We start from the raw sequence: 24,157 nt of genomic DNA, 5'->3' as shown, positions 1-24,157 counted from the left end.
GGTCCACGACATACCTACAATGGTCCAACTCCGGCATCAGCAATCTCGAGTACTGCTACTTCCAATCATGCTGAGTAACCTTGTCATCATTAAATCTAACCCATTGGTCCTCCTTGAAGACGTCACCATCGGCCTCCTTGAACCTAGAGGCCCCCAGTACTCTCAGCAGTATAGAGGCACGTAGCATTACTTAGCCCAGCCCATATAATGTCCACCCTCAGCCGATCGTCCCTCATGGGAGACTATTGATACACACCTGTAGTTGCCCGTGGGTATCTATCACAGTAACCATCACAGCGGTAAGCAAGATCCTTCTCTCACCTGTGCCACGCTCGAGTCCTCCTCAGTGGCGTCCATCTCGACATCGCTGTCCTTCCTATTAGCCTCTTTAGCTTGGATCCTCTTCCGTTCCTGCTCGTCCATGTAAACCCTGAAGTTGTGCATCACGAAACTCCTCATCGCCAGTGCTACTACCTTCTGCGTTGTCGTCCACGAGTGAGCTGCTTCCGCACATCTTCCGTGCAGAAATCGTACACGTCTAGCACTTGCGGGAAGGTGACCTTTCGAGTGATCTTGGTCCTAGTAGCATGAGTGCCTACAGAGACCACTGAAGGCGGCTCGCCACGAGATGTGGAGCCTACCAGCTGAGGTGCTCTCTCCCTTCCACTGGAACCTGGCGAACTCTACTATAAGGTACTCCGGAAGGGAGTCCATGGCCGAGGACTTCTCGAACTCAGCGTCGCGACCGAGGACCTGTAGATCCTCAGAGGTCCTCTTTCACCAACAGGCAGCTTACCGAAGCTTGCTTGGTGATAGTCTCCTTCAGACTGAGCTGAACTCCCTGGTAGAGGTGCCCTACGGGGTCAGTAGGAGTGCCCATGTGGCACAACAACACTCGATGACGCTCCTCCGAGACAGACTCCGGCTCTGCCTCAGCCTCCAGGCACCTAGTAGTAGCAGTAGCATCAGGTCTTTGTGAAGCACATGGTCCTATTACCGCATGCGAGTCTTCATTGTGAAGCCAAACAAATCATCGATAACATTACTGTGAGGCGTCTTGACCGTGTCAGAGAGGTTGAGCATGAGAGCCCGGAGGAACTCGTCGGCATCCTGCTGTTGGGGAATACCTAGCACGCGGTAGTGTTGCCACGACCACGACAACGACGACCGGCCCAAGTACCTCCTTGCGTTGTCTTTCCGAAGGTCTCGGGATACATAACTCGAAGGAGCATAAATAAGCTGGCGGGCTCGACTGCATCAGCCTTAGTGCCGAGGTCCTTGAAGGTCTGGTGTATCAAGGCGCTCAGGCTCCTCTCCTGGTTGCTGCCTTCACTATGAGCACTACTGTCGTAGCTGAGTACACAACTATACTGAGGAGCCTACTAATCCCTTTGCTACTACTTCAACAGTGCCTGTCGTAGAGGAGGAACTGCATATAGGGCCTGTAAGGTGGCGTTCATATAGCAGGAGTTGCCCAGATTCACCAACCCAATAGGTAGAGTCTCGACCTCCCTTTCCTGAGGTAACGTAAAAACATCAGACTACTCATAGGGATTCTCGATTAGCGTAGTGAAGCACGGCAAGGCAGATTGACCACATGCTGGTGCCTTGCCGAAGGGGCGAATCAAACTGAAGTACCTTGAGAACCTTCCTCCTTTCCTCGTCCGACAGGTCCTCTACGAAGACGGTGCTCGCGGTCGGGGCTTTCAATTGCTGAGCCACGGCAGTCCCTGAGGGGGGCGATCCAAGATGATATTGCCACTATAGAGCGGAGGAGGAGGCCGACCTAATAGAGTGATCTTCTGATTAGGCTTGGTGATCTTCTTGCTGAGGTCATCGCTGTCCTTGAGCAGGCCGCCTGGTAGGCCCATGATCTTCTGCTTGTCATGCGGCACACTCGTGAGGTTCTCCAGCTGAGTCTGAATAGGCGAATCCACGCTGACGGTAAAACCTCTCGAGCATAAGGAGGCGACGCAGGTTCAATTCCATCTCGAATGCACCACGGCTTGCGTGGAATACTACCTTTAAAACAGCCACGGATTCCGCAGTGTTGACCTCAATATTATAGGTGGCCTTCCCCCACTTAACGACGACAGGGATATTAGTCGACATTGCTTAATCAACAAAGTTAACTACGGGAGGAATCCTTTCCTGTGGTACTGTGACGATTATGTATGGGTAAGGTCTTCTGGCGCACGGACGATTATAAGCGTGGTAATCGTTCATACAAACGGAATTTCTCGCCCACATGCACAATCGTTGAAGCAATTATTATTGTCGTCAGGTAGATCATTAGATCTCCATGGCTGGAGGTAGCACTCTACATATCGTCAGCTCTGCTGCTGCTAAGCACCAGCGGCCTGTAGTAGCCTGCGACCTTGATGAGGTCCTTGGGCAGTACTTGGCCACTTACACTAAGTGGCACAATAGGGTCTACGGCACACACTTGAGGGTCTCAGACTTCTTCACGTACCGCTTCTGGGAGGTTCAAGGAGGTACTACTACCCTTAACCGTGCTAATGGATAGCTGACTAGCCCATCTCTACCAGAGGAATTTCGGCACTCTGGAAATTGCGCTCGAACGACCACTCTGGTTGTGAATCAGGTACGGCTCAAGAGGCTATAGAGAAGTGTTATATCTTCCATGAGTCTCCCGAGTTCAAATCTGGCATCCCCCTCGTGCCGGGTGCTCAGGAATACGTCCGAAAAATCACCAACTTCGCTGAAGTGCATATAGTTACTTCTAGACAGGAGGTAGTAGGCCCTGGCTCGAGCGATGGCATCGCCAACGGTGTTTTTTTTCTGCTCAGCAAATTCGACAAGACACCTACGACTGGGTTTTCGCTAACTTTGGCATTCCTTCGAATCGGGTCCATCTAGGCAACCATTTCGGCCTATCTGGAAAGAAGACTTCCAAGGCTGACATGTGCAAAGTAACGAATCGTTCTGATCCGGCCGTCCTTGCTATGTCCTGGTAGGCCATAGGCGCTACCTTATTGATCGACGATAACCCCATGTACATCAATGATGCCCTTAGCCATGGATTCGGGGGCATCCTTTACGACTACGACCATGGGTAGTCGAGGGCACCGTCCTGATGGTGTAGATTGCTGGTGGTGTGGTAGGTACGGTTGGAGCCATGACCCGGAGTCTCCCCTTCCTAGGGAAACAGTCGTGGCCACGAATTGGCAGGAAGTGTACGAGTGTGTTAGGAGCATGTTGCCTCTGGCCGTCACAGTGGCTCCCTCTCCTCCTCCTTCTCCATCCACTACTGCTACGACTAAGATGGAGAACGATAAGCATGTTGTTGAGGATCTCATCGAAGTACGTGCTTGAAGTTTGCTGAAGTTTTTCCCTGGTGTGTCGTCGCATATGGTACCAAAGGATTTTTCGTAGCAGCGTTTGGCCAACGATGACCATCGGCATTTGTATTCTCCCCCCTGTAGTCACTAATATTTTTCCTATTGCTGTGATGGTAACTAAATGACGGTAACTTCTTTAGCCTACTGTCTTTGCTCTCATTAGTACTAGTAGTGCTCCGAGGAGTTTGTTATCATGCTCATGGCTGTGGTGTTGGCACAATCTTATGGGATGATGCTATGGTATCTATCTCAGTCATGTTGGGCGAATCTACCGCCAAGGCAAGGGAGGTGCCTAAGCTTCGCGGATCCACCCTTCTTTGATCGGACTGTGTGAGTCGCGTGACTGATCCGATACAACTTTGAAAGCCACTTGCAGCGAATATCAAGCATTGCAGCGGAGTATCGGCTTGGCTTGGTGTAGGCAAAGGGGTAGGAGTATTGTCCCTGGATGCGGGTCTGTAGTACCTAGAGTGATGTGTCTGATGATTCTGGCGGCTCTCGCTGTATTTGATAATAGGACTCAATAGAGGCTGCAGAAGAAGGTTCTGTCAAAATAGCTCCACTAGAGCGTGCGAATGGAGCTCTTAGAAGAGCTCATGGTGCACCTGGTCATTTTCTATGATGAATGTTGCTAAGCCGTCCATATAGGGTGTCGTGTTCCTTATAAGGAGAGCTCTGTACAGGTCTGCCAGTTGTGTGCTCGCCGATGCTTGGTGGTGGACCGTCGGTGGAAGCTGTCCCTTCGCTCTACAGTTTAGCCCAGAGGATCAACGCTCTTAGTCGCCCTGGGGTGGTGATGGCAGATGTGACCAGGTTTGTGCAGGGCGCGGCTCGGTCCATTGATATGATGCCGGACTTGGATCGGCCAGCCTTGGCGCATCTGGCGAGTATCTTGCAGTTCTCAACACGGTTTGCGCAGCCTGAAGATTCCGCGATACTTGTGCGATGTTCTCTACCACATTTGAAAAATAACTTAGTCAGGGCAGAGGATACGACTATAGCGAGCATTTTAAACTCAATATCGAAGGTTGTGGGAATCGAACCCGGGATCGCTCGGACGGCCGGCGAGGCAGTGGAAGCATCTAAGGTGCTTGAGACCGGCAGGATCATTGCTGTGATCACGACAATGCGGGCGCTGGCGAGGCTTGGGTATGATGATGGGGGTAGCCAGTTGTTCCCGAAAGTGAGGGACCTTATAATGAGCAGAGTAGATGACCTTTGCCCTGAGGACTTATGTTCGGCCCTTCAAATCTTCACTGGTGGGAGGGAGCATGTTGTAGGAGATGAACTACTCCAGCGAGTGAAGATGCGCCTCCTTGCTAGTGCTGATGTAGGGGGATACACTTGGCGATTGAGAGCACACCAGGCAGTATGGGAATGTATGCACATGATCAACTGCATGTGTTGGTGACAAGAGAAAATTTTGCGAAATTCCTAGTAGTTTTTGTACACTTCTACCCGGATTCGTATGTTAACTCCTATAATTAGTGAGAAAAGCGAACACATATTCAAACGCTAATACCATCGATTCGTCAGATACAGGGCAGTACTGCGGCCAGTTTGCTCTACAGTCTTAGTATGTATGAAGTAAGTGATTGCAGGCTGGTCATTGACAAACTGGCACACGCTGTGGTGCTCAGTGGAGACTCCTTAGAAGTAGTTCTCGTAGACGTGGATGTGGTAGTAGTGTGTAACGAACGGCAGGTCGACAGCATCACCCTAGCTGTAACTGCTCTGGCTAGTTTCGAGGCCACTGACACGAAATTGTTGCTGGCCCTTGTCGAGTAATAGGGGGTTGAAGGATATAAGGTCTCTGGGGTTTTGGTGGAAAATAGTATCGTAGGATCGAAATTTAAAGTAGTCGTTGCATGATTCGAACCTGCGATCTTCGCGTTGTAAGTTCGGTGTTCTAACCGACTGAAGTAAAGGAGATGTTCTCTTGATGAAATTAGGAATTTGGGAGATCTATTTTACTGAACTCTCCAACTAGAATTGTCCTCGGCATTTCCTTACAGGCCGCTCAAAAGCCGACTAAATGAGCTCCGGCCAAGGAACGTCAATGCTGTAGTCCTGGCTGCCGCTAAGATGCGCTTTTATGACTATCGTATGCTATCTCATATGACTCACTGTGCCCTAAACGCTCTCGGCCTCAAAGAGTTCACTACAGTGGAGCTGGGCATGCTCGTCCAGGGACTGACCAAACTGAAGTGGGTTAACAGCATCTCCCTTGGCATGTTATAGTGGTGACACTAGGTTCGGCAACAACATGCTGTATGTATCGTTGTTCACTGCTATTACTCAGCGACGAGGAGAAGCCTCCCCTATCGCCTTGTCCATGGCTCTTGATGCAGTGCATAGGAAGCTGTATGGCATCCGGAAAAGTCGGGGGCCCAGTAAGGCTTAGTCGAGCATGGGGTAGATTATTTGCATGAGTCGGTGAGATGCCTCAGGCCACCACGTTTCCAATCAGCTGCGGCAAAGCGGGCCTCTGATAGACTCTATGACGGCACTCTATAACATGGCATTCGAGTGGCTTCAAAAAGCTCAGCTGACGTCAGTCAGGACTCGAGAGCTCACTCAGATCTCCTCGTGCCTTTTGGGGATGACCGAGCTGTGTGATGGTGGGGTTGTGCTGTAGACAACTATTCCTCAGATTAGACTGCCTTAGGGAAGCCCCTTGTGGAGGTGGTGGGCTCCTGTTTTCTGGTGCTGAGCCGACGTCTTATCGATGGGAGCTCATTGAGTGGAGACGATCGACGCTTCATCGCTCATGCATGGCGAACGTGTCGAGCTCAGTTGCCCGAGGTGTCCACGGCGTTGCCCGATAAAGTAGCAGTGGTGTGGTACGTTGGTGTTAGCAGCCGATCTGTAGGAGAGGGGAGCCCTGGATGTGGCCGAGCGAGCATACCCGAGCGCCACGCCCAAAGCTGGGCAACAGATCATGCGGAGATCCGTCATGCGAAGGGATTTGGAGGCTGCTCTTACTCGTGGTGGTTCGACGGGGACCGGGCCAGTCAGAGCACAGCCGCCTACAGAGAGGAAGGTCCCAGGCGTTGTTGATGTCCTATTTGATAGTATCTAGTGACAACTCCATACCACGATATGAAACATGACGTTTCCGAGCGATGTTTCTTGCCTATCCTGGAATGTTGGATTCATTATTTGCATACCACTCCTCGTCCACTTCACAGTTATTATGTAACTACCAACGGCAGTTATAGCGAGATGGTATTTGACATAAACGACATTCTGTATTACGCAGTTAGCATTCCGCTGACTCTTTGGTGAGCCCATCGGATCTCTACAGTGGAGCCGCGATATTGATCATTTTAGGATCTGCCGTATCTTATTGCCCTCCACAGCGAAGTTGCCGGCGAAAGCAGCGGTGCTCAGGGAAGCTTTGGGCCCTAGTGGAGAGGCCGAGCGAGGGTCTGGCAAGGGAGTAGGCCGGAAGCACGACGACGAGCCTCAAGGAGAACAAGAGGATAGAGTGGAGGTAGGGTGACGATGTATGCCGTGCTGAGGAGGGCTGGCCCTGAGGAGCAGGAGGACGCCATAGGAGTGGAGGCCGAGGCAGTTGCCGCGGCTGCTGCAGCATTGGTGAATGAAGCGACCCGGCAGAGTGGAGAGCCTATGTCGACTCGGCCGTCTCTTATTATGCCCCCGCAGACGCTCATCGAATGCAATGAGGAAGTAGTGGACACTGGAGTGCTGCAGTCTATAGTGGTGATCTCGGTCAGCATCCCAAGCGAGATGCCTGCAGCAGCTATGGCCAGCAGCATGTGGGAGAGCCACCAGGGTTCGAGTCATACAGAGTAGTCACTAAATCATCTCTTGGTATGAAGAGAGGACGGTGCCATTCTCAGCCTAACATCAGCAATGGTCGCAATAGACAGGGGGAGCCCGACGACAATCACCGTCATCAGCCTACCGCAAATGAGCTCGAAATTCAGCGGAGCATCTTGGCCGCTGCAAAGTCGCGGTAGTCTGCCCGCCCTTTTCTGTGTGTTAGTCAGGAGATGTGGTCAGGTCTGTCCACGGGCTCCTTATGATAGTGGAAGCCCATCTGCATGAGCTCAACTCGGTGAATGTGTCGACCCTAATACACCGTCTAGCGAGTTTGACACAAAACCAAGAACAGAACCAGAGAGCCCTTGCCAAGGACGCGAGAGTGAAGCAAGTCCTTAGGCGAGCCATTGAAGTAACGAGAGATTACTCCATCATCGTCGGTCGTGGGTATCATCGCGGCTCTTTATAGTTGGTATCGACCTCTAGCTGCCAGTCCCTGTCCAATATATGTTGGGCGATTGGTAAGCTGCAGATGGTTGAGGAGACGGAGGTGGTCCGAGCCATTGTGGAGGCTGCCAAGACTCGACTACAGTGGGCCTCCCTTCCCCTCTTATCGCGTCTGTTACTGCCTTACTCCCGCTCAGCCACTTCCGCCCCCAGAATTTCTCTAATATGCTCTACGGGCTATCTCGAGTCGGGTATTGTGATAGAGAGCTGATGGACTTGGTCGCTAAGGAGGTGGCGAATAGTCTGGCCACGTTCAAGCCCCAGGAGGTCTCCAACCTCCTCTATGCTTATGGACGGCTCAACTGGTTAGTGCTGCCATAGCAGCCGGCTTGGAAGGCTTTGATTGGCAGTTACAATGAAAAACTGCTGCAGGAGATCTGCGCTTGCGTGGCCGCAATGATGCCACGCTACGACGGCCAGGGGGTTGGCAATGTGATGTGCTCGCTGGCCAAGCTAAACTATTCCTCCACTCAGTTGATGGATGTGAGTGTGTTCGAAGCTCAACCACTTTTATTCTGCTTCGCTCCGCTGTAATTGTGATTTTTTTGTTGTGATGTGTTCCCAGGCGGTTGCTGCTGATGTGGTATTGACTCCATACAAATACGGCAAGTTCCTCATCTCGAAGGTCCTTCGTCCCATGTACAGTTTGGGCTACACCAGCTTGCCTATGTTGATGACAGCAAGCAGGTAGGAGCCCTTGAGGGTGGCCCAAGGGCTCCTCATATCTCGATCTCAGTTACGTCCTGGACAACCTCTCCGTTGTGAGGGTCGATGAGATTATCACCGTCATGCAGGCATTCGACCAGGTGCCTGCTCTATCTTACTTTCTATCATGGCACTGTGCTGTCGCTGACAGGAGAGCGTCAAGGCTCCGCCCTTGGGAGTAGAAGAACTGCACGTCATGCCAGACCTGGCCTTGGGGTTGCCGGATTACGAGTCTGCCTGTGGCAGAGTGGGTGCCCTTATGCAAGCTACTGCCCATAAGTTCTCTACAGTGGCCAAGCTAGAGGATGTCTCATTAGAGGACATTGTAGGGAAGACGCGCAGTGTGGATGGTACGTGCTCCCTTGTTGTAGGTGCTACTGTTTAGTCTTATGGCCCGTCTTGGGATGAAGGCAAATTCCAGCAACGGCGGCTTCCTGTTGTCGTCGTGTGCCAGGATATTGCAGAATCTTGACACTCTCAGTGGGGAGCAAATAAAATCAATCGTAAGCTGCAGCATTCCTGTTGGGCTCTGCCGTTGTCTCTGTGGCGACCGTTCCGAGCAGTGTGGGAGAATATGCACATGGTCAACTGCATGTGTTGGTGACAGTGTGAAAATTTTGAGGAAATTCTGTGGAATTCTCATTGCTTTCTGTACACTTCTATTCGAATTCGCATATGAACTTGTATCGTTGGTGAGGAAAGCAAACGCTGATCCTGAGGGCTGAGCACAGAGAGGCTCGTCTTACTCTACCCTCCTCCCCTCAGCTCCGGTCCTGTGCGATGATGGAGCTCGCCCTGGCCAGCTTTGAGGAGAGGTTAATGAACGAGATTGCTGATGACCCCTTCACCATTGTCGAGGCCTCATCAACAGCTGCTGGAACGGCCTCCTGCAGCTCCCCCGAGTCCTTCATAAACGCCCCAGCCGCTTCAGAGTCCATGCCTGTTGATCTCATATCATCAGCAGATAGTGTTCCTATGCTGCCCGAGTCGGTGACTGGGGGTGGGTGGAGTCCCGAAGCCTTAGAGTACCTGTTGGAGAACGACACTGAGCCTTTCGAACACTTCCATGATGGAAGTCACGCTGACTACTGGTGGCCATTAATCGGTTGAGAATCGTCGCATTGTGATTTGAAACTCCAAAATAGTCGTTGTATCAGCAGTTGTGATGAATCTAGTCATTTTTTTAATTACTGTTTTAATGCCTCGAACGAATCACTCAAAAAGAATTGCTCTTGTTTGACTTTTTGAGCACTACGGATAATGCAGCCCTTGAATCACTCACTGTTTTCAAACATAATAAAGATAATCATCGCTCCGCGAGGATGGTGCTCTCTTCTCCCTCGCACTGTTGTTGTACAGCGGAGGAACGGTAGTTCACCACCCAGTGGCATTTGCCTATAGTCATGAATGCATGTAATGTGTTGTAGTGAATTCACCGTTGAAGACTTGTGTTGATATGTGGATGGTAGAGAGGGTCCCGGAGACATCGGATTTGTGTCGCAAAAATACCGTGAGTAAGGGCCGTCACGGCTTACATCAGAAAGGTGCTTATTGACACACAGAGTTGCGTTTAGTTGGGGACAAACGATTGTGATGCAAATGTGTAGCTGTCCCAATCTATCAGAGCAAGCTGCGATCATATCTACATTGAAATCAGCACCTCACAAGTACATTCATCTTGTTAGGTGAGGAGGCTGACTTGACTACTCTTGTCTGTGGTATTATGATGACAGTGTGCAACCTCATCGATGGTTGGCGAGTATTTACCTCAGTGGAATCGGTTCGTTATTAGCATTATTGAGATTATGGCGTTCGGTTGGTCGCATGTAATGGAGTCTCGTGCTGGGCGAGTTGGCCCTACGGCCGCGAGCATGTGCCAGAAGCTCCATAGTGAATTCCAGCACACTATGTTGAGGGTGAAGGACCCTAAGGTGACCATTGACTTCTATACAAAACACTTTGGGATGAAACTCATTCACAAGTAATGTTAGTTATCTTGGTCTCATCGGGCATTGCCTTCTCACTGAAGGTACGACTTCCCTCAGTGGAAATTCTCTCTCTACTTCCTCGAGACACCGAGGCCGGATGCTGCTGGTGAACTGCCTACCACGGTTGGCACTCTGGAGAGTGAAAAGTACCTCTGGACGATGCCTGGTGAGATGCGGCTATCAAATCTAAGGCGGACAGTTGTTCGTCATCGCGATCCAGATCGGCTCATTTCATTCCTATTGTGTTCAGATAACTACTTGGAGCTCACTCATAGCTGGGATGATCCTGTCGACTGGAAAGCCAATAACGGGAATGAGGAACCTCACCGAGGATTCGGCCACATCGCCTTCCATATAGAAAGTGAGATTCTTTTGCGCTGGAAACCCAGCCGCGCCTGTCCTTCTAGTCTTGATGCTGTTCTGTTGATATAGGTGATGACTTGGAAGCCTCATGTGAGGCACTTCAGAAGGAGGGGGTTCACTTCAGGAAGCTCCCATCTCAGGGTAGGATGCGCGATGTGGCATTCGCAACAGATCCTGATGGGTGAGTAGCCTGCTCATGGAGTCATCAATGGAATCATGTGGAACTGCCAGATACTGGATCGAAATTCTTGCCCGCACTAAGGGAGGAGCGGCTTTACATGGGACCAGCTTGGCACAGACTATGCTGCGGGTTGTGAATGCTGAGAAGAGTCTCAAGTTCTATGTCGACCAGTTGGGCATGCAGGTTGTCAAGTGAAACCCGTTCTGATTGTCACGGAGCGTAGCGCATCTAAATTAACAGGTGCTCGGATCACGGTGACTTCTCCCTCTACTTCTTAGCTTCTTTGACTCCCGAGCAAAAAGCACGGGCTCCCCCACCAGAATCTGCTGAGGCTAAGGACTTCGTCAACAGCTTGTGGCAACCTGTTATCGAGCTTACTCACAACCAGGAGCCGCCTAGCGGTGGGAAGTGAGTCCTCCTTATTAGTGGCACGGTGAGTGATCAACCTTGGTCATCAGGTATCACGATGGCAATACGTCTCCCAAGGGATTCGGTCACACTGCCTTCTTAGTAGATGACTTGGATGCATTCTGTGTTGCTCTTGAAGGACAGGTGAGCTTCTCTGATTCTCTATCATACACTTTAGCAGTACTTCAATTAGTGACACATGTGCTTCGTTGAGGATTAGAAGGCATGTTGTCGAATATACTGGTCGTGTTCACTATAGGCGGTCCCCTTCCATAAGAGGCCCAACGAGGGCGCTATGCGCAACATCGCTTTCGTACTGGACCCCGACGGATACAGAGTCGAGTTGATACAGCGTGGCTTAACTTTCAAAGGTGTCGCTGATGGGCTAGAGTGAGTATTACTCACTGAGTAGTCGCTGAGCATTATGACTCTTGATATGCTCTATAGGACTGAGTTTTACTCCTTTTATTGATGATTGCATTGCGTTGTTATGAGTACAAGGAAGACTTTTGACGATTGTGGTGAGCAACATCACTAGAGGGGTCAAGAAGCCCTGGCTAAGCTTCGAATCCAGGCGAATCACGATTCCTAGAACACCGGGGACAGTCGTCTGCCGGTTGGTAGAGAACATCGGATCATGATCTCCTTCGAAACATGGGCTTGAACATGGTGATGACGCGCGGTTTTACCCCTGTAAACGCCATGACACTTTCGAGATACAGATAAGTATTGAGTAATCAACAGCCAAAGATCTCAATCATGAGAAGGGCTAGTGATAGTTTCCGTTCAGAGACTGGCACCGTGTCGGTGGAGGCAGGTGAAGGTGCTGCTCAACCGAGGGGTTCTGATTAACGGCTCGTCAGCGATTGATACTGGATGAACTAACGCTATTCACTTAGTAGACAGGCGATCGATTTAGTGTCCTCCCGATATCATGCATTGGCTGCATGAGACGGCACGGCATGTGATACGCGTGCCGGAGAGGCTCTTGTCGCACAAAAACGATTGAGGTTTAGAGGTCCAACTTGAGTGTTTGTCAAACACTGCTGGGCCCTCATCAACTCCTGACACGGATTCAACTCGATGACCTCTCGGAAACTACCACGTAGATCGAGAACTCCTTGGATCGCTATTTCGCGAGACACTTGCGACGAGGAGGGAAATACTGGTAGTCGTGCGCTTGCGTACTCCCAAACGTGATCGTCCAAGGACGGCTCGCTATTGAGCTAGTTGTTTGTGCGAGTCGTCGTCCTATTCAGCGTCTGCATGGTGAATTCCAGCAGGCTATCTACAGCTAGTATCTCGTTCAGTTCTTCGCCTAGGGCGATTGGAATTTGCGAATCTCGTACTGGATCGACTCTGAGGTTCCGATCGATTCGATTTCTTCCTCTCTTCAAGGTTTAGACTCACATGGTGTCGGAATCGTTTAGGGTCGGCGAAGGCAGCGCCGATCATTCCAGCTCATGGAGTCCGATCTCTCCATCGGGCTCTGGTCCATCTCGGCAGTCGTTTCTACCGAGAACTCCGAAATCCGAGCCGTCCTCCCCATGCGCATTGTGCGGTGGTATAGTAGTTCCAATGAGAGTGAGTCGGGCGTGAGAATCCTCGAATCCATTCTCGTATTTTTGGCCATCCTGGCTGAAGCCTTATAAAGCGGATAGCGCCTATGCCTGGAAACCCAGTTCCGAAATGATGCCAATCTCCGGATGTGCGACATTTACTTTCAGCGCCGTCGGACCTCGGCTGTCATCGGGGAGAAGAAGCGTAGACGTAGCGATAGAACGAACCTCACCGAGGCCCACGTACTCAACGCTCGTACAGCTTCAAGCTCGGGTGGGAGCACAGAAGGATATGAGTTCTGTTCTTGGATTGCGTCCCTTTTCTTCAGACCGGCCTCCCGTTGGCGACCCTCTGGTATTGGGCGTTGGACTGACTCCTTGCTTGAACTCGATGACGCCTGATGCTGAGAAGCGGCAACAGACCGCCGGGCCTAGCGAGGGAGCTCGGTGCTTCATCTGCAATCGCATTTATCACACCGATTGCGCAGACCTCCGGCCGTCCAGCTTGGATACACGCGAGGCGCTTGGAATACAAGGTCGCTGCGAGACTGTATATTCGGTTCTCCCTCCGAGAATGTTCACCTCACAGGCATATCCTACTCGTGCGGTCCGTGCCGAAAGAGGAGGCAGGAAGCCTACAGGCTCGAAATAACTGGCAATAAGAGCGTTCCTGTTGGTCCGGGATATCAAGTGCCTGAGATCCCGAAGCTCTGGTGTCAACCCTACGGGGAATGGAGGCGCGGTCATCCGGTGGTTCGGTCAAAATGTGTGAGTATCTCCTCCCACTTCTCTGGCTATTGGCCACTCGGAACCTCAGGTTTGGAGTCCAAACTTAGCCGAGGCGAACGGGCTCACATCGGATGATATCGACGAGTATTTGGAGACAGCCGAGGACCAGTGGCCCGCACAGACAATTGTCCACATCGAGAGAAAGCCCCACAACAATGTTCAGGACGGAGTCGATGATGGGTCGAGACGTTCAAGGTGGCGCGGGAAGACAATTTCGAGTCGGGAATGATCTCTTTCAGTCGTCTGCGCAGCTTCTCTGGTAAAGCCTCGATGGATTATCGAGCACCATTTTCAGTTGATATGGCACTGGGAGTGTTACACTTGGCGAAGTGAGGCGAGTAATCGTTACATGTTGGCAAAATGTTCACACGTCATCAGATATGATTGTGATAAAGCACTACAATTGCTGAAATGTCCCGAATTCTACAAGCCCCCGCATGGGGGTGGTAGCAGGGAAGAACCTCGTCAGAGCATTATGACGATCAAGCTGAGCTTGCATACCAGGCCGTACAACAACAAATGGCGACCGAAAGATAGGCGAGAGCGAGTCTCATCAGTGAGTCGTTAGTTGATTATATTCGCCATGTTTCCCTTCCGAAAGCTAGTGCTGTTCGACGACCACGTCACATTCAGATACCACACCCCCAGAAAAAACGGCGTTTGTTGCCATCACGCTCACCATAGTTATCATCGGTGAAAAGCGGCGTTCAAATCGATCCTACGAATCCCTTTATCAAAAACAGGCCCTTATAGCATTCACTGCTCGTCGTATACATTTCCGTTGCTGTTTGGCATTTATCATTGTGTTGTTCATCTCGGATGCGTTGAGTGACACAGTGCAGTTTATCACGCGTGAAAGAGATGAGTGTCAATTTGACACTGTCAAAGGTTCGACTAGTACCATCCCAAGGGGATGGACTACTGTCATCAACACCGATACCTACACAATTCTGTCGATGATGTCAGGAGGAAAGAAAACTCAACTAGTCTAATCCAGGACTTAATATTGAACGACTCTAACCGTGTCATGGTGAACAGCGCAACAAAAGTAACGAGGTAGCAAAATTATTCTACAGAGCGAATGATAATTCAACATGTGCTATGCCTCGGTTGAACACACGTTGGACACCAGCGCTATTCGCGCTGAATAGCGGAGAGAATCGCGGTGCTTGAGCCCCCATATGGGTATGAGATGAATCTGAAGACCTCCCGAAAGTTTCAAAAACTATCTCGAAAGTCTCTAGTTTGCTATATACAATATATATATACTGTACAAGATTTCACGGGCCACTTTCAACACTCCTCCTACGTACAGTTCGTACGATCCTTTCTCAAGACACAGGTTGTAGCTCATACATTCTTCTTCGCAACAAGATTGATCATCAGCTACTGCAGATGGGGCTTCCCACTTTTGCATTGGACATGATACGGTGACCATGCGCGAACGAAGCCGCGCAGTGGGGTTTGAGATGTAGTTCGGTTTGTTCGATTACTTTCCTGTCCATTCGGCGAGACTGTGCATGCGTACGTGGCTAATTATTCATCCCCCTCGCTGGACAGAGAACCGAGACCACCAAGCCTTTATCCCTTTAATCACGTCTTCACTGAAAGTATAACTCAAGCATTTTGAAGGAAAGAATTACAAAGCATCTGACCATAACAGGGAGGCATGAGGATGTGGCACAGCTCCAGCGTGAAAGCTCGGCCCGACTTGTCTCCCAGTGTTTCCTTCATCAACCCATATACCGTCGATTGTGACCAGAAAGTTGTAGCCGTATGTTTGTTTTCCTCTCGATTTTCGATACCGCTCCTCTCCCTTCACTCAGAGCACTAAGTACACCTTCTAATGGGGTGAAGGAGTCCTCGCCACCCTTTCCCCCGGTGAGCATCTGTGACACAGCACGGAGATTTTCCTGTAGCGGAAACAGGAGCCGGGGATCCGCCGCTATACGACGCAGGAGACCGATTATGTTTTTGGGTTGCGTCACGACGTAGCTCTCTGGAAGCTTGATCGTGAACAGCGACCAGTCGAGCAAGGACTCAAACGGGAATACTATAGCGTTGGACAGGACCTGCGACTGACGAAGTAGGCTGGAGTTTGGTATTCATGAGAGCCTCACAACGGGGATGCAACCCGAGATAATAGCGTCGAAGATTCGTCTCGTCCATGGGGTATTGCCGCGAGGTATAAAGCAGAATATCGAGTCTTTCATTTCAGCATCATAAGTCGGGGAGAATGCAGCAACGAGCACGTCCGCTGCCCTGAGCCACAGAAGCATTCGCATCGATTGTGTGAGCAAGGAAATAGTTCGATGACTACAATTTCTTGAGAGATGCATGCTGCGAGTCACTAGTGTTGAGAACCTCTATAGGAGCGAGTTGTAGTGTTGAGCGTTACAAATGAACGGTGACATTCGTCTTCGCTTTTCATCAGGCAGTGATGATGACCTACGTTCCTCCCAAATTGTCGAACAGAGCCTCTCTCAAGACATTCTGACGACGGACTTCATGTCCCTCGGCGTCTCGGAGGTGTAAATCGGTCGAACCCCGGAACAAGGCCAAGAGGTTTCTGTGATAACCATGATGAGGTGCCCTCATCTTCGGCGTTGCCGGTATTATGATATCTTTGCTGGCATTATAGAAACCACCGAGCTGATCACCTGATGGCCTATGATTGGTACGAAGCTGAGGAGATTTCAATGACCTTCGGCCAGGAGTAGAACTACGTCTTGACCACTTATGATATCTTTCCAATTGGGTCCGAGCATAGTAGGGCCCACTCCCGATGCGAATATCCAAACCTGATGTACTCACTCGTGTATAGACAAACAGCTAGGCATCAATCGTGACCTGTTTCCTCGACGGACAAGCCTCGAAAAAAACTGGGTCGTCTCGGATGAAGTGTACGACCTAACGAGATGTGCCTGAGATGGCGGTCGTGAAGAGAAGCCGCGATCGTTGGCACCTTCAATGCCGCTGTTGCCATTTTATCAAGACGGTACCCGGCAACTTGGTTGAACCAACACTTGGTCATGAACGGTACCAGACACCAATCAGCGTCACTCGAGTCTCGCAATACACGTCTTATGTCTCTCGGGAACTGAACTAGGGGATGATGAGATGTTCATCACGATAATTCAACCTTGTATTCATTGCTCCATTGCCATTCGGCGCATTCAGGGTACTTCTGGACGAGCCTCTCGGGATCAAACTCAGCGGGGAGGTCCACGACACGAATTGCCGCTCGATGGGCATTGCTCTTGACCCGCTTTATCAGACTCTGTATTTCACTCGATGATATCGTGCGTACAGACTCGACCACTGAGCTAGAGGTGGCACTAACCTCACCATCATGAGGACCAGAAGGAACCACTGAAATGTGCTCGGAGACTCCGACATCGATTGAAGGGAAAAAGATACCAGGTTGCGATAATGAACATAATAGTACTGCAGATACGACCATGACGAGGAGTATTCTTACCGAACATACCTACACGACGAACTGAGATTACGGCAAAATGCTGCCATAGTCACCTTCTCGCGAAAAGTCCACACTGCCCAATGGTGAACTCTCTTGCGCTGTCTGTTGCGATGCCGTCCTCTAAAACCGGACATTGTATATGATATCCTACGAGAATCCGCTTACCCCCTTGGACAAGACTGATAATAACGACTATCAACACAAGACACAGATATGCCGGCGGAGTACAAAGCCTTCGAAGTGTAGACCTTTCAACCATAAGCAGCAATCGTTACTGTTATGATCGCTACTCTCTGCTTAGTCATCAGCATGGACACCACCACGACCAGAGGTCTTGGTGTGCTGGCCACGGACTCTGATGCCCCAGTAGTGACGGAGACCTCTGTGGAGACGCATCTTCTTCATACGCTCCAAATCCTCACGCTTGGAAGCATCCAAAAGATTGGAGTACTTCTGAGAGTAAGTACCATCGACGGGATCATGCTGTCTGTTGAGGAACCACTGGGGGATACGGAACTGTTGAGGGTTGGAGATGACCTGAACAACAAAAAGGTGGCGACGGAACTCATCCGGGCTGCTCGTGTAACTGACCTGAACGATCTTCTGGATCTCCTCCTGAGTGAGCTCGCCAGCACGCTTGTTGGTGTCGACCTCACACTTCTTGCAGATGAGAGTGGCGAAACGACGGCCGATACCCTACATAACAACAATAGTCATCGCGATTCAACGTCGCAGTAGTAAAATACATTCGAACACGGCGAGCGATACAGTACAACGCGAATGGTACACAGTATTTCAAATAAGTCGAGCAGTAAAAGTCAACAGAAAGGATAGAAGCAAGTGGGGTTGTATATTATCCTATCCCGAATAGCACCTTGATAGCGGTCAAAGCGTAAGCAACCTTGACACGTCCATCGACGTTAGTGTTGCAAATACGCTGGATATGCTGGAAGTCGCCCTGGTTAATAGGGAGAGACATCTTCGACAGGCTGTGACTACGGAGACCACCGTGCTGCGGCCAGTGTATAGCTCACTCCATTCAAATCGATTAGAAAGGCGAGCGAGAAGGGCATTTTGTTTTGATTTGATAGGAATTAACATCTCGTACAATGCATATCAATTCAATGATATTACTCTACCCCACGGTCCGCCGCTAGCCACAGTATTAACCTTCAATTGGGGCTTTACCACGATTCCTCGAGCAAGGAAGGCTTATTCCCTTGATGTGGGCCGATCTGCTCCGTTCTTACACTGGTCAGAGTTTCGTCATCTTATGATGAGCTATTCGAATAAGAGTATTAGAGAGTGCGGCGAATGTAATCTCTCAGGTAGAGTCTCAGACCTCTACGTCTCAACGAAAATCGTAGTGGGTGTTCTGACCTGCTCCACGGTAGACTCACTACTCGGCAGAATCAGATGATGAAGGGTCCACTTATCCTCTCCATTATGGCTAGCATACTCCAGTAGTATCAAAGGTAACAGATATTAAAGAGTCTACGCTAAAGCGGAGCTATCAGAAAGAGGCCACTCACGGCTCCATCATCAGTAGTATTCATCCCCACATTGAATCTTCTACCATCCTGCGAGCGAGACCTTACCTAAACGAAGCTGTATCAGCAACGGCGAGTCATTTTTGGTCTTGCAATTTCTTTCGGATATCACACTCATAAGGAAAGTGCCCTTTTTATAGCAGTACAGTGGACGTTTCTACCTTTGCCTGTCGTATCATCACCCTTCCATCAATTAGATCATCGAAGTTCAGCAGAGTTCGACTACTTGGTGTAGAGGCCACGGAACTTTGGATGGGTCATTCCATATGTTAATGAAGTTTATGAGCGTTTGCGTTTTAGTCTTCCCGTGGGGGAACACCACAACTCTCCCGAACGGTTCAAGCTAGGTATAAGGTAATTGTGCTAGGCCCACGAGTACCACAGAATGCAGGAAGGGAACTTGCAGAGCTCTCATCGTCTTCATACTGGGCATATCCACAGAGAATCGACTGCAACGTTCAGGGCTTCACCATGACTCGACATTTTGGTTATCACCCGAAACGGAGGTCCGAATTCGGGGATTTGGAATCTCCACGTCGCTAAACCGAGTTCCTCGTTCGCTAATATAACGATCTTCTATTCTACACCCAAGCGCTAGATTAATGCCTCTGCTCGTATATGTGGGATCCCTATTCGCAATCATAGTGGCTTCATTCGCCAAATAGACTTCTGAATAGTATCAGTTCTAGTGGTGGTGTGGGCGGACAGCGAGTCTGAGTCGATTCTGGAGCTGCGTAAGTCCTGGATGCTCCTTTGTGATTAGGCCTTCCTGCCCGCTTCGTCGGGTCGGAAGTTGCAACCGTTTGGCGCTTGATAACAGAAATCGCATCGACTATACTATTGGAAGAAAATCGGCACATTTTCTGTTCGTTCGCCGTCAGTGACGGTCCATCGCGTCTTCACAGTTTCGGCCAATACACGACATCGGCTCGGGTGAAGGGCACTTACATACTTTCTGCAGGATATATGAGCTACGATATCCCGAACGGTATGTGTCTCGAGAGTTCGGCCGATGTAGCTGTAGAGAAATAATACAACGAACGCACAGAAAAGCGCGAAGTGACAGTATATGCTCCGCCGTCACGCTCTTGGGCTTTCCCGCGCACAATGTCGTGACACCGATGGTGACGCGAGTCGCGTCGGATGACACCGTTACCATTGTGATGCGAGCAAGGTCGGTCTCGCGCATTGCACCCATCTCCATTCCTCAAATAACCAGTTTGGGATCTCATATCCAAGGCGTGCAGAGCTCCATCAGTTACTCTCGGGTTTGGGCCAGCCGACAAGGCTACATTATCTAAACCCCAGGGCAACCTGTGCCATTGGCGCTAGATGTATTGACGGCTGTTCATGGTCGGCCGGGGGATAACTTGCACCCTAGATGGTAGGAGCTCCTCGCACTGGTTATCCTGCTGCCACTCTGGCGCGTCACTCGTTGGGGGTGGCCAGCAGCACGTTTAAGCGCATGCGTGCTGATTGCGCATTACTTGCCTCTCATAGTGGATCCAATCTTATCATGACCGCCAACGGCCTAACACCCCCAAGCAAGAGCCTCCCGATCCAGACAAAGCTCTTCATCAACAATGAGTTCGTCTCGGCCAAGTCTGGTAAAACGCTGACGTCCATCAATCCAGTAGATGGGGAGCCTATCGAGAAGGTCGAAATTGCCGGTGCGGAGGATATTGACATCGCGGTGAAGGCAGCGAGGAAAGCGTTCGAGACTTGGAAAGACTCTGATGGGTCTTTCCGCAGAGACTGCCTTTATAGGCTTGCTGACCTGATCGAACTCCATGAGGACCGTCTCGCTGAACTTGAGAGTCTGGACAACGGGAAACCAATTACGGTGGCCAAGGCAGCTGATATTAACCTGTGTAAGAAGATATACAAGTATTATGCCGGCTGGGCTGACAAAGTGCTCGGGAATGTCGTACCGGTCGACGGCCACAACATCTGTCTCACCGTTAAGGAACCCATTGGGGTAGTTGGGCAGATCATTCCCTGGAACTTCCCCTTGCTCATGCAAGCATGGAAGCTGGCTCCGGCCCTTGCAGCTGGATGTAGGCCTACACCATGCCTGCTGTTGATCAATGATGCAGCGTCGGTGCTGTAGGTACGGTCGTGATGAAGTTATCTGAGAAGACACCTCTTACCGGGCTCCTCTTCGGACAGCTTATCAAGGAGGCTGGATTCCCTCCTGGAGTAGTTAACATTGTCAATGGCGGCCCTGATGTTGGTAAACTCCACGGTTGGTCTAGTCTGCTGTCTATAATTGATAATGGTAGGCGAGATCCTGGCACGCCATATGGATGTTGACAAGGTGGCATTCACCGGCAGCAGTGTGACAGGCCCTAAGATCGTCAAGGCTAGTGCCGAGTCAAATCTCAAGAAGGTGCCCACCCTATTGCCGCCACGGCGACTGAACTCCTCTCAGGTTACCCTCGAACTGGGCGGGAAGTCCCCTCTAATCGTGTGCAATGATGCTGATCTCGACCAGGCTCTAGCGGCATCTGATATCGGTCTGTTCCTCAATCACGGTCAATGCTGCTGTGCCGCTAGCCGTAAGAAGCCAACATCAGGTTTTGACTTCTCTGTATTGTGACCATGGTGTTCAGGTATCTACGTACAGCGTGGTGTCTATGATGAGTTCGTGAAGAAGGCTGTTGAGCGCGCTAAGAATAAGAAAGTTGGGGATCCTCGTGACCTTACCTGCGATCAGGGGCCTCAGGTGACGTTCAACAATATGCCACTGAGTTGCTCACTCTACCCATTTCTAGGTTGACAAGATTCAGTTTGAGAGAGTAATGTCGTATATCAAGTCCGGCATCGACGAGGGTGCCGATCTCCTTTGCGGTGGGAAGCGTTTGGGAGACAAGGGGTAGGTATTAGGACAACGCAGTTGTCGAGAGCCTGATGAGGCGATCTAAACAGGTCGTCATTGATGCGCTGTGAACTCTTGTTAGGTACTTTGTCCAGCCGACGGTGTTCGGAAACGTGAAAGACCATATGAGGATCTCCAGAGAAGAGATATTCGGACCAGTTATGCAGATTGCTCCTTTTGACGTGAGACATACGCTATCCTCCGCCCTGTTCGGACTGCTGCTGTCTGCTCTTAGACTATGGAAGAGGCCGTTAGAAGGGCCAACGATACTTCCTTCGGTTTGGCTGCGGGCATATGTACTCGCAACATCGGCAAGGCTACCAAAGTAGCAAGGGAGCTCAAGGCGGGTGAGCCGATAACGTGCCGAGTCAGGGTGGGATGTTCGTGGTGGTGATGATGTCAGGTACAGTGTGGATCAACTGCTACGATAACTTCGATGCCGCTGCTCCTTTTGGTGGCTATAAGTTGTCTGGATGGGGCCGCGAGAAGGTGGGGTGCCGGACTGTGGATGATGAGACTGGACTGGTTCTTCCTCAGGGAGCGGAGGCACTTGAGAACTACCTCGAAACTAAGACCATCATGTGGCCTGTTGACGAAAAGATTATTTGAGACCCTGAATGTCGTATATGCTGATGACAATGGAACGCTAGCATACGATGACAATGATTTTATTAACAGCTTTCTTTTTCCGATGAACTTCCAACATCACTTAATACTTAGTCCGAAGTATTAGACTGAGTGTTGATTTGCCTGAGTGACCTCAGAAATGGGAAGTACACCCACTGTGCGCACCATCTCACGGGAAGTCTGAAAATTGAACGTGAACTCAAGAGTCCACTTTTGGTATTCAGTCTAGTATATCAATCGATCTGGTGGTAGAGCAGATTGGATCCATCAAATCTAAGAGTCATAGGCCAAGACTGCTCGAACCCACCGTAGAAACCCTATTATCAAATGTAATCCTATTTCCAAGACGTCATAGTGTAAGATCGCTCGCTGACATATGGAAACACGATGACGGTGAATGAACATTGGATGACGGAAGCAAGAAGGACATGGCTACTCGTCTCAAGGTCGTTGATTTCGGTAACCTCAGCACACATGAATCGTTGTGTCAGCCAGCTTGAAGTCTATATGTCGTGTTCTAGGCGTATGAACGTGTCAGACTCCACTGCTCGACAACAACTCAACAACGCGATAACATCAGAATTAGAGTAATAACGCACCAAGTCCCTCTGGAGTAGGTTCAGCGGCATCTGTAGCATCGTTCTCTGGACCTGGGTTCCCCCCAGGTGACCGAGACGGGGATGGGAGCTCCGCGACCTTCAACGACTTCGCTATTTTGACTATCTCGATAGGCAAAAACCTACCATCGCGAGCAGGATGATGTGAGGGACTTAGACTGGTGGTCTTACTTGACACAGTTTTTATTCACAGCATCCTGTAAGGCCTCAGCGTCATTGTTACGGTAGGCGATGACCATACCCTCACCAGCAGCCATCTCCTCAGAGGCTAGAAATCCATTCACCTGACCAGACGTCGAAACCTGTCCATGTCACGAAACCATGCCAGCTACGTTAAGACAAGATGCCAGGACTTCGTCCGCCCTTACACTGTCACCCGTCGAGAGTAGCACGACCACCTGAGATTAACTGTCGACTACATTCCCCGACCTGATAACGACTCACTCGAGCTAGCAGCTCCTTATGGGTTGATGCGTAGAGCCCTGCAGCTTCAAGGAGTGTACTGCTCTCCTTCGATGCTTCCAGCCACTTCTCGAGTTCATGCCGTGACAATAACCAGTCCTGGTATCTACTCGAAAAACACTGCCACAGCTTCTTCTACACACGATATCATACACTCGCAATGCTTCCAATGCATAGGCATTTCCTCCATGCTTGACATCTCCGTCGGCCCTATAGATGTCCACCACTTTTCTATACGCATCAGTGGCCCCTTCAGGATCCGTCTTCGCTAGTATCCCCGCTACCTGCATATAGCCATGAGGCCAGCGATCAACAAAATCCACTTCACCTTAGTCCAGGCACGAGCAGCTTGGTCAGCCTTCCCAGCTGCCAAGTAAGAATCAGCAGCCGATTTGTAATGTTCCGGGTTGTGCACCAGCTGCCCAGCCGACTCGAAGTTACGAGCAGCTCCTTGGAAACTAAGATGGATGCATGGAAACGTAGATGAACGAGTCTCATCAGAAGCCTATCGACAGCGCGGACGAATTCAACGAGCCTACTCTCGGAGGTTAGTCTTCCTAAGTTCTGCTGCCTTCAGCCATGCTTTGGCCGCTTGGTCGTTCAAGGAAGCTGATTGGAAACACGCTGCCGCTTGAGAGAGTTCCAGAGCGGCTACTAAGTAGTCCGGAGAGAACTGTAGTCGCCAAATTGACGGATGTAACCTGAGCAAGGACTCAGTGCGAAATACTGTCCTTTAAAGGCCGCTGGCCCTTTACGCTTCCTGAGCCTTCTTCACATGATCTCTTGCTTCCTCGACCATAGACATTTTTGATCGTTACAGACTAAACTAACCGACGTCCATCTAACCCACTGTTTAACACAACACTCACAGAGCATTCGCTGATGCCAAGC

The 24,157-nt window shown here is 50.4% G+C and overlaps 8 protein-coding genes across 8 annotated transcripts; 4 read left to right on the top strand and 4 right to left on the bottom strand.

The window, feature by feature from the left end:
• Nucleotides 1-55: 55 nt before the first annotated feature.
• Pmar_PMAR004307 (tRNA-guaninine transglycosylase, putative) lies at nucleotides 56-2,112 on the bottom strand (the record flags this gene model as incomplete). Its single annotated transcript, XM_002788801.1, has 12 exons — nucleotides 56-143; nucleotides 191-276; nucleotides 322-430; nucleotides 475-595; nucleotides 642-753; nucleotides 797-947; nucleotides 998-1,127; nucleotides 1,181-1,353; nucleotides 1,399-1,517; nucleotides 1,639-1,730; nucleotides 1,787-1,919; nucleotides 2,023-2,112. 12 exons carry the CDS (start codon nucleotides 2,110-2,112, stop codon nucleotides 56-58), a joined length of 1,404 nt encoding a protein of 467 aa, XP_002788847.1.
• Nucleotides 2,113-2,274: 162 nt separating this feature from the next.
• Pmar_PMAR004306 (conserved hypothetical protein) lies at nucleotides 2,275-3,414 on the top strand. The gene is made up of 5 exons (XM_002788800.1): nucleotides 2,275-2,495; nucleotides 2,606-2,754; nucleotides 2,811-2,933; nucleotides 2,979-3,076; nucleotides 3,126-3,414. The coding sequence occupies exons 1-5, from the start codon at nucleotides 2,303-2,305 to the stop codon at nucleotides 3,334-3,336; spliced, it is 774 nt and encodes a 257-aa protein (XP_002788846.1). The 5' UTR covers nucleotides 2,275-2,302; the 3' UTR covers nucleotides 3,337-3,414.
• A 649-nt stretch (nucleotides 3,415-4,063) lies between these two features.
• On the top strand, nucleotides 4,064-9,473 carry Pmar_PMAR004305 (hypothetical protein; the record flags this gene model as incomplete). Its single annotated transcript, XM_002788799.1, has 19 exons — nucleotides 4,064-4,692; nucleotides 4,899-5,018; nucleotides 5,067-5,146; nucleotides 5,378-5,569; nucleotides 5,616-5,755; nucleotides 6,625-6,646; nucleotides 6,696-6,858; nucleotides 6,903-7,055; nucleotides 7,103-7,177; nucleotides 7,229-7,344; nucleotides 7,392-7,563; nucleotides 7,621-7,742; nucleotides 7,796-7,963; nucleotides 8,009-8,141; nucleotides 8,224-8,345; nucleotides 8,395-8,464; nucleotides 8,515-8,688; nucleotides 8,735-8,866; nucleotides 9,129-9,473. The coding sequence occupies exons 1-19, from the start codon at nucleotides 4,069-4,071 to the stop codon at nucleotides 9,471-9,473; spliced, it is 3,123 nt and encodes a 1,040-aa protein (XP_002788845.1). The 5' UTR covers nucleotides 4,064-4,068.
• A 680-nt stretch (nucleotides 9,474-10,153) lies between these two features.
• Nucleotides 10,154-11,749, top strand: Pmar_PMAR004304 (lactoylglutathione lyase, putative). Its single transcript, XM_002788798.1, has 8 exons — nucleotides 10,154-10,344; nucleotides 10,393-10,517; nucleotides 10,602-10,712; nucleotides 10,784-10,895; nucleotides 10,946-11,086; nucleotides 11,136-11,303; nucleotides 11,354-11,447; nucleotides 11,563-11,749. Exons 1-8 carry the CDS (start codon nucleotides 10,169-10,171, stop codon nucleotides 11,695-11,697), a joined length of 1,062 nt encoding a protein of 353 aa, XP_002788844.1. The 5' UTR covers nucleotides 10,154-10,168; the 3' UTR covers nucleotides 11,698-11,749.
• Nucleotides 11,750-15,602: 3,853 nt separating this feature from the next.
• Pmar_PMAR004303 (conserved hypothetical protein) lies at nucleotides 15,603-15,913 on the bottom strand (the record flags this gene model as incomplete). Its single annotated transcript, XM_002788797.1, has 2 exons — nucleotides 15,603-15,723; nucleotides 15,772-15,913. Coding segments are annotated over 2 exons (263 nt in total), but the record flags the coding sequence as incomplete, so codon positions are not given.
• A 1,516-nt stretch (nucleotides 15,914-17,429) lies between these two features.
• Nucleotides 17,430-18,111, bottom strand: Pmar_PMAR004302 (40S ribosomal protein S18, putative; the record flags this gene model as incomplete). Its single annotated transcript, XM_002788796.1, has 3 exons — nucleotides 17,430-17,669; nucleotides 17,724-17,828; nucleotides 18,007-18,111. The coding sequence occupies 3 exons, from the start codon at nucleotides 18,109-18,111 to the stop codon at nucleotides 17,430-17,432; spliced, it is 450 nt and encodes a 149-aa protein (XP_002788842.1).
• A 2,036-nt stretch (nucleotides 18,112-20,147) lies between these two features.
• Nucleotides 20,148-22,169, top strand: Pmar_PMAR004301 (Aldehyde dehydrogenase, putative; the record flags this gene model as incomplete). The annotated part of the gene is made up of 10 exons (XM_002788795.1): nucleotides 20,148-20,739; nucleotides 20,793-20,915; nucleotides 20,965-21,071; nucleotides 21,114-21,240; nucleotides 21,295-21,407; nucleotides 21,457-21,557; nucleotides 21,643-21,742; nucleotides 21,796-21,907; nucleotides 21,964-22,049; nucleotides 22,098-22,169. The coding sequence occupies 10 exons, from the start codon at nucleotides 20,148-20,150 to the stop codon at nucleotides 22,167-22,169; spliced, it is 1,533 nt and encodes a 510-aa protein (XP_002788841.1).
• Nucleotides 22,170-22,769: 600 nt separating this feature from the next.
• Nucleotides 22,770-24,071, bottom strand: Pmar_PMAR004300 (Gamma-soluble NSF attachment protein, putative; the record flags this gene model as incomplete). The annotated part of the gene is made up of 8 exons (XM_002788794.1): nucleotides 22,770-22,926; nucleotides 22,976-23,088; nucleotides 23,137-23,202; nucleotides 23,249-23,372; nucleotides 23,420-23,550; nucleotides 23,595-23,724; nucleotides 23,806-23,967; nucleotides 24,022-24,071. 8 exons carry the CDS (start codon nucleotides 24,069-24,071, stop codon nucleotides 22,770-22,772), a joined length of 933 nt encoding a protein of 310 aa, XP_002788840.1.
• Between the last annotated feature and the right edge of the window lie 86 nt (nucleotides 24,072-24,157).

Source organism: Perkinsus marinus (assembly GCF_000006405.1).
Source record: "Perkinsus marinus ATCC 50983 genomic scaffold scf_1104296927642, whole genome shotgun sequence".
Taxonomy (NCBI): Eukaryota; Perkinsozoa; order Perkinsida; family Perkinsidae; genus Perkinsus; species Perkinsus marinus.
Note: the sequence above shows the minus strand (reverse complement) of the source record. Positions and strands in the feature narration are given on the sequence as shown.